This window comes from Pelmatolapia mariae, linkage group LG10_11, assembly GCF_036321145.2.
Source record: "Pelmatolapia mariae isolate MD_Pm_ZW linkage group LG10_11, Pm_UMD_F_2, whole genome shotgun sequence".
NCBI classification, from domain to species: domain Eukaryota; kingdom Metazoa; phylum Chordata; class Actinopteri; order Cichliformes; family Cichlidae; genus Pelmatolapia; species Pelmatolapia mariae.
In genome coordinates, this window is record NC_086236.1 from 38412917 (window position 1) to 38421387 (window position 8471).

At 38.8% G+C, this 8471-nt stretch overlaps 1 protein-coding gene across 1 annotated transcript in view; it reads left to right on the forward strand.

Moving 5' to 3' along the window:
* The window catches only part of ggctb (gamma-glutamylcyclotransferase b), an 8633-nt gene extending 530 nt beyond the window's left edge, over positions 1–8103 (forward strand). Inside the window, exons 3-4 of the mRNA XM_063484781.1 lie at positions 1–14; positions 7936–8103. The exon at positions 1–14 is cut by the window's left edge and continues 119 nt beyond it. Of these exons, the coding sequence (XP_063340851.1) occupies positions 1–14; positions 7936–8103 (182 nt within the window). The remainder of the gene's footprint in view (positions 15–7935) is intronic.
* Positions 8104–8471: the final 368 nt, after the last annotated feature.

The following is an 8471-nucleotide window of genomic DNA, read 5'->3' on the forward strand; positions in this document are numbered from 1 at the left end:
CACAGTACCTAAAGGTGAGATGCTGACTGTAGTTATGGTTGTGAGTGTTTCAGTGTGATGCAGGAGCAGAGAAAAATATTTTTGAAATCACAGAAAGTCCAATTTTAGAAAAAAAATGTTCACCATTATACTGATGCATTTTTTTGTCTCTGATGTCAGTAAATCCCATAAAAATACTAACAACTGAAAAGTAAAAACCTTTTTTCATTTTTTTATTTGCATGTTTAGAAACTAAGATGTTAAAGTTAACAGATTTTTTTAAAACAGAAAATTACAAAACACTAAATAAAACAACTACTTCCAAAATGAAAATATAGGTAATGTCTTTAACGTCTTTGTCTAATATGGTCACATTAGGCATGGAAGGTATTTGTGTATTTGTGAGACTGGTATATCAGTGGGAGTGTCTAATGTTTATGTTATTTTGTTTTGAAATTTTAATGATTACAATATACAATATAACTATATGTGAACTAAAACTAAGAAATGATAAAGCAAATGTTCTGTGGAAACAAAATAAAACTAAACTGATTTGAAAATTAAAAAAAAAAAATAACAAAAGAATTTAATGGTAAACACAAAGCTAACTGTTCAGCAAATGGAAGAAATGGCTAATGGCTAATCCCTTGTTTATTTTTAATCAGAAGTTTTAAAAAGTGACATTAAATTGATATTCTTTTTCCACATTCATTTGTAAAATCTGTTTTCATGCTCTAGTCACTGTGACTGTGTGACATACTGATTTGTTATTTATAGGATCTCAAGAACAATGCCTCTTTATGGTACACGGTAACAACTTACACTCATTTCACTTATTGTAAGGAAGGTACATTTACTGTTATTTTGGGTCGTTTCATAATTTTATCAGCAGTATTAAAAACATTCACTCAGATGCCAGTTTATGTATATGTAGCTTAAATTAGTGGAGTTTAATATAACACTATATCCGGAAAACGAGGTCAGGAAACCTGAGATGTGTTGATACAATTTTATCATAACTCTTAAGGCTGTGATTTGTCCTGTTATATTGCCTTATATCAAAAGATAATGCAATTTGGATGCATTGTCCACCCCATTTATATAACCGATAGAAAGACACAATCCCGTTTTCAAAAGAAGCTCAACTTATTTGATGCTGACGAGATTTTTTTAAAAGCTGTAAAGGAGAAAATAAGAACGTTTTCTGACAACACTAGCATGTCTAAAAAGAAGCTTCCTGAGACATGAAGATAATGTGGGACCTATGAAATCTTCACTGATGGTGAAACAACTATTAGCTCAGTGTTCCAACATTAACAGAAAGGAACTGCTATGAAGAAAAGGGTGCCTAAGACGTACAGCAAGCTGCCCATACCTGAGACCTTGGAAACTGCCGAGCAAAGACTCAAAGCCTTGGCCAGGCATTTGAAGGGGAATACCAGAGAGATCGAAGGCAGGAGAATAAACCAGATGTTTTCCGCTGAACCATCCAAGGTGTACTCTCAGTGGCAGGGGAACAATATGAGAACAGCAGCTCTAACATTGCTTGAGACGGAGCAATACTGGAGGAGCATATGGAAGAAGGATGCAACTCATAACAGCAATGCTCAGGGCCTAGTCAATCTAAGAGCAGACCACAGCAACCTCCCTGAACAGGGACCAGTAACCATCACAGTGGCAGACATCCAAGAAGGAGTCTCCAATATGAAGACTTGGACAGCACCAGACCCCAAAATGATTCACGCCTACTAGAGCAGAGCGATATGACCAAAAATATTTATCATGATATAACGATATAATTGACACTAGATAAAATACTTTACAACTCCACAACTTTATTAGTGCAAAAAAACCCAAAAACCCATCAATGTATTTTCACTTAAACAAGCAGCTGTTTTAAGTGTGCCGTATTTTCCAAAAAACACGGTAATAACGACGGCCCGCTAGCATGCTCTACCAAAAATAGTGCTTTGTTGTGCATCTGACAGACGAAAGCTAAACCAGTTCCACACCACTGAAGTTGCAGCATTTTTACAAACCAATTCTGGTTCATCCGTTTCATTCAACGATCCGCTTTCGCCCTTCTCATTCTCTGTCACCGCCATGCTTTTTCCGCCTTGTGCGATTCACTGATCTACTCCACTAGGATCTAAAGCAATGACATCAGAATGTCATTCGGACTGGAGAAATGTAGTTGAATGGTAACAAAGAGAGGGACGGTAGTCCGAACTGGGACGATGGCACTACCAGAAGGCAACATTGCAGACAACGAGGACAGCTACAGGTACCTGGCAATCCCACAGGCCTGACCGTCAGACCCTGCTGAGGGTCAGGCAAGTCCGGAGGAGTGAGATCAATAGGAAGAACAACATGCAGGCAATCAACACCTATATCCTGCTGGTGATCAGGTACCCTGCTGGGATAATAAGTTGGCCAAAGGAGGTGATAGAAGCCACTGACATCAAGACAAGGAAGTTTCCTTATCAGGCATGGAGCGTTCTACCATAAATCCACCACCCTGATGCTGTACGCTAAGCGGAAGGAAGGAGGCCGAGGACTGGTGAGTGTCAGAACCACTGTCCAGGATGAGACAACGAACATCCATGAGTGCATCAGGAAGATGGCCACAACTGTGTGTGCTTAGTGAATACATCAGGCAGCAGGAACCAGAGAAAGAAGAGCAGCAAGGAGAAGAACCATCATGGAAGGAAGGCATCTGCATGATATGTACCACCAGCAAAGAGAGGAAATGGTTGACATCCAGAAGTCCTACCAGTGGCTGGACAAAGCTGGACTGAAAGACAGCACAGAGGCACTAATCATGACAGCACAAGAACAAGCTCTGAGCACAAGATCCATAGAGACTGGGGTCTATCACACCAGGCAAGACCCCAGGTGCAGGCTGTGTAAAGATGCCCCTGAGACAATCCAGCACATAACAGCAGGGTGCAAGATGCTAGCAGGCAGGGCATACATGGAACGCCATAACCAAGTGGTCTGCATAGTGTACAGGAACATCTGTGCCGAGTATAACCTGGAAGTCCTGAGGTCAAAATGGGAGATGCCCCCTAGGGTGATGGAGAATGACCGAGCTAAGATCCTGTGGGACTTCCAGATACAGACAGACAAAATGGTGGTGGCTAACCAACCGGACATAGTGGTGGTAGACAAACAGAAGAAGACGGCCGTAGTGATCGATGCAGCTAGACTGAATGATAGCGATATCAGGAAAAAAGACGAAAAAATTGAGAAATATTAAAGACTGAGAGCAGAAGAAGAAGACATGGTGGGTGAAGGCAAAGTGGTCCCAGTGGTAATCAGAGAACTCGGTGCAGTAATTCCCAAGCTAGGCGAGTGACTAGGGGGCTAGCTGTTGTTCCCAGGAACAACAGTTATGATTTCTGTCCAGAACACTCCTAGGAACAACAAATGGCACAGGACCCGAGTGTGAAGGATAAAGACAGCCCAGAGGGGCAAGAGGGAATTATACGTCACGCTTTTTTATGAGATGTTCTTTATCCTCCAAAATAATCAAAGCTGAATCAGCAATTTAGCAACAATGAAAAGTTTACTGTATATATGAGTCCTAGCTAAACGTATTTAGTGTCAGCTATCCACACACTTATTCTTTCTTGTATGTTTATTGCTATAATCATTATAAACGAGGTGGTTCTAGGATTTAAAGTCATGTTCTTAATGACTTAAATATTTGACTAGTAAACCTTTATTTCAACACGTCTCACTTAAAAATACATATTTAAACAAAGCCAGCGTTGTAAAACCCAACTACATACAGAATTTACAATGAATAACTTTCAGGTTATATGTTTACTTGTATCCATTTCTCTCTCTGTGGTTCATCTGGAAAAGGGACTAGTTTGCTACCCCCACTCATCACCTGACTATGTGAAAGGCCAAAACAATTAGGACACACATTGCTTTGCTATGTTTTACAGATCTCACAGCTTGTGAGCTAAAATGCTAGACTGTTCCTCAGCACATACGAGCGCTCCAAACATGCCTAACAGTATGCCTTTGTTTTGATACCTTTGTCTTCTACAGCGTGTCACCTACATTGTTCCCTCTGTTCTGCTTGTTCTTGTATCTGTTGAACTGCAGGGCATTCTCAAATTTACTGTCATCTTTGAATTCTAACATACTGGTGGTAATACTAAAACAATGATCCAAATGAACAGAAACTCCTTCTGGAATATCCTTACCTGGATTACTGAGCATGCATCACCGATCATACCCTAATTTATTTATGAAACAGCTGGGAAAAATATGTTTTAAAAAAATACATTTAACAAAGCATGTCTTTGTTTCTTTGATAAAAAGCTTGACATATACTCAGTCACATTGTTAGGTACACCTTGCCAGTACTTGTTTGGACCCCCTTTTCTGTTTATACAAGCGTCAACTCACTGTGACATAGATTCAGAAATGTGCTGGAAACATTCTTTCACATTACTCAGAGTGTTTATCGACTACATATCCATGATACAAATATCCCACTCTACTTAAGAAACTGAAACAACTGTGTTCAAAGAGGAAGCCAGAAACAGTGCATGCCTTTGCAACACTAGCAGCCTGAACTGATGATACGAGGCCAAATTGTGACCCTCCCGTTTTTTTTCCAGTATTATTTTGTCCAGTTTTGGTGAGCAGTGTTGGGAAGGTTACTTTTAAAATGTATTCCACTACAGATTACAGATTACATGCCCCAAAATATATTTTGTAACGTATTCTGTTATATTACTCAATGAGAGTAACGTATTCTGAATACTTTGGATTACTTAATATATTATCATGCTGTTTACAACTACATGAATGTACTATTGCTGTGTGATTTATTACTATTACTGAAGGTTACTCACCATACCAATACCAACTAGATGTTTAAATCTTAATATAAATGAGTAACAGTAGGTGGACATTAGGTAAGGCTGCACTTTTTGCAGCGATCTTGTATAGAAAACTATTCCGCGCGTATATAAAACAGGTCCGCGGCTCCGAACCGTAGTAAAGGGACCTCTGGCTAATACGTCGGGTTCCGTGTCGGGCTCGTAGCCGAAAAATAGCTTTACTTTGTTGTCTGGGTCAACTTTGCTAGCGAGAGACAGAGAGAGGCGTTGAAAGGCTGCTCCAACGGAACTTATTGTTTCGGAGGAAAACACGAACACAGTGTACAGTCGAGTCTTAATAGCTTACTTACAGCTGGGCTACACTGCCCATGAGGCTACATTCTTTAGGGCGATGCCTGTAACACTCTGCCTGTTGCCTTCATATTAAATAATTTTTGAACAATAATTTTTAAAAATATTTCTTCACGTCATTATGCGGCCGCAAGTAGAGGTGACATGGACCGCGAGATTGAGACACAGACATTAGAGCCTCTTAATGCCTGTTTTGTTTTGGTTTCCACCGGCGTGGAAACCAAAAATAGAGAGAGCATAGCCTAACATATGAAACAGGAAAAGACGGCCATGTAATCCATTTATTTCAACAAAGTAACTGTATTCTGAATACCACCTTTTTAAACTGTAACTGTAACGGAATACAGTTACTCATATTTTGTATTTTAAATACGTAACGCCGGTACATGTATTCCATTACTCCCCAACACTGTCGGTGAGCTTGTCCAAGTTGCAGCCTCAGTTGTATTTACCTGAACAGCACCTGGTGTGATGTTCTGCCACTGTAGCCCATCTGCTTAAGGTTCAACGTTTTGTAGGTTCAAAGATGCTAATCTGAATACCTTGGTTGTAACCAGGGGCACCATTAGGGGGAGAAACGTGATAGATTCTAAGGCCCGGAGACTGACAGGGACCCTAGAAAACATTAAAACAGTCAAATAGTGCATTTTGTTTCCTTTCCTTTTATTTTCGTTTTTTTTTTTTAATGTAAATTATTAACCTGTCATCTGAAAAAAAACATGAAAACTGAAACAGCTAGAAATTAAACTCATAGCAAAGTCCACATGAAAGAAACTTCTTGACCTTCTTAATATGTATTAGCTTATCTTATTTCTATCAGAACACAACGTGTTTGTGTTATTTTAGCCAACATGTACATATGTACACTAAATCACTTATCTGTCGACCTGCTTACAGGCCAAACAGCTCAAACCTCTGGCTCACGCTAAGCTGTCTCACTCCCATCTTCCTGACACTGAATCAGCCCACTGATATCTGAAGAAGTGTGTATTGCTCTGCTTATATTTTGCACTCTGCATGTAATTTTTGCAGGTGTTGAGAGCTTTCAGTAAGCTAAATTTATTTAAAGCCTATTTGTGTTTCACTAGGACTCAGAACAGAGACGTATTTTAGTTGGCTATAATTCATTTCCAATGGCTTATTTAAGTTATATTTGCCAATACTTAATATTATAAATAAAAGAGTAAAGTGAAAACAAATGTACGCAATTTTATAAATACGATTTTAAATTTACTTCCATCTAAAAAGTTCAGATGTATTTTATTTGTATTTGGTGTAAAGTACCAATCAATGTTAGTAAAAATAGAAAATATAATAATGTTATGAAAAAAATATTAAAATGCAACGATGGCCTGCACATATCTCGTCAGTCTTTCACACAATCAAAAACATCTCTTTAGGTTGAATATTGATTCATGCACAGTATTTTAAGGCGTAGCGTGGTTTGCAATATTAACGTGTTGGGCCCTAAAGTGACATTTTTTATTTCACAGGGCCACGGCTGTAATAAGTGGTTGTTTGAGTTACTGGTGCCTTCTGATCAACTCAACCCAATTTGCCCATTCTCCTCTGACCTCTGGCATCAATAAAGCATTTTACACCTAGAACTGCCACTCCCAGGATATCTTCTCTTCTTTGGTCCATTCTTGTGAACGGTGGAGATGGTTGTTAGTGGTGTGCGGATCAATATTGAAATATCGATTCTTCCAATACCAGTCATTTATGTTCTAGAATTGATTCTCACATTAAAATATCAATATTTTAGTACTTTGGGGTAAATTTGTAGTTTTTCATTAACAGGAACACAGTGGAAAGAAACTATATCATTCAGATCGTCTAAATTGGAAGGAACTACTTCCTCTTCCGCCTTTGATAGTCATATGCGAATGTGTCGCAGCCCCTGAGCGTAAACGGAGTCATGTGTGGAAGTATTTTACCTCCACAAACAGCCAAGACGCGGTTTGCGATACATGTGGCAAAACCACTAACCTTGTCAAACACCTCAGAGTAAATCACATCACAGAATATGATGAGCTTATGTTGAGGGGAACTGAAGAAGAGGAGTGGAACAGGTGCTGCTAGGGCGAGACAGATGTCTCTTGCGGAGTCCTTTAGTGCTGCAGGCAGGCAACGTGTTCAAATAGCGCACAACTCCAGGTTTTTTATTTCTATACGATAATTCTGCATTATTAAGCAATGAGAACAAGTAGTCTGATGTTCTCTAATCATTATGAAGCTATGTTATTACAATTTCATAATATAATTATATATTGTATTATGAAATACAATGAAACGTTAAGTTTTTGTACAGAATATCGGTATCGGATCAGTATCGTCAATACCACCCTGAATTTTACTTGATATTGGATCGGAAAGGAAATCAGTGGTATCGCACATCACTAATGGTTGTGCTGAAAAATTCCAGTAGATTAGCCATCTCTGGAAAACTCCAGCCCGTCCGAACAACCATGACATAGTCAAACTTCCTTAAATCACCTTTCTTTCTCATTCAAATGCATGGTTAGAACTTCATAAGATTGTGTTGACATTGAGATTGTGTCCGTGTGCCTGTGATTGGCTGATTAGATATTTGTGTTACAAACAGGTCAATGGGTATACCTAAAAATTCCAAACGTTATAGGAAGCTCACTCTTGCTTTATTACACTGAAGACAGTTGACAACTGACATTTGTGGCTGCTGTCATGGTTATAACAAATATATTCTCATCAATGACTGCAGGTGATTGTAATGGGAGCAGAACAGAACGGCTTGCCAAAAGACTACCAGGAGAAACTTCGAGCAATCAAGACCAACATGTATGAGGGTCCCCTACCCATGATGGCTGAACTGGAGCAAGCCAGACGAAGAGCCAAAGAAACGTTCAGTCATCGTTCTAATGATGCCTGATTATCCAATGTAAACCAGGTCCACTTTTTACCTTAGCAAATACTTTATTGATTATAACACTGTATTTAAGCATGTTGTGCCTTAGTTAGCTGCTTCACCTAATGGTTAACCTTAATTATAGGAGCAAAGTTTATGATTCTACTACGGTCCATTGTCAGCCACAGGTACAATAGAATATTAATGACTTTGTTGTCTAATTTGCCATTAGGATTTAATGAAAACTTATTACAATATTCCTTAAGAAACAATATTACATTTATTTATTTTATGTAAACAGTTTTACCTTCATGTGTTGTGGTGAAGATATATTTCAGTACAAAAAGTCCAGAGACTATGGAATAATTCTATAGTTGGAGAAGTGTTTAAGA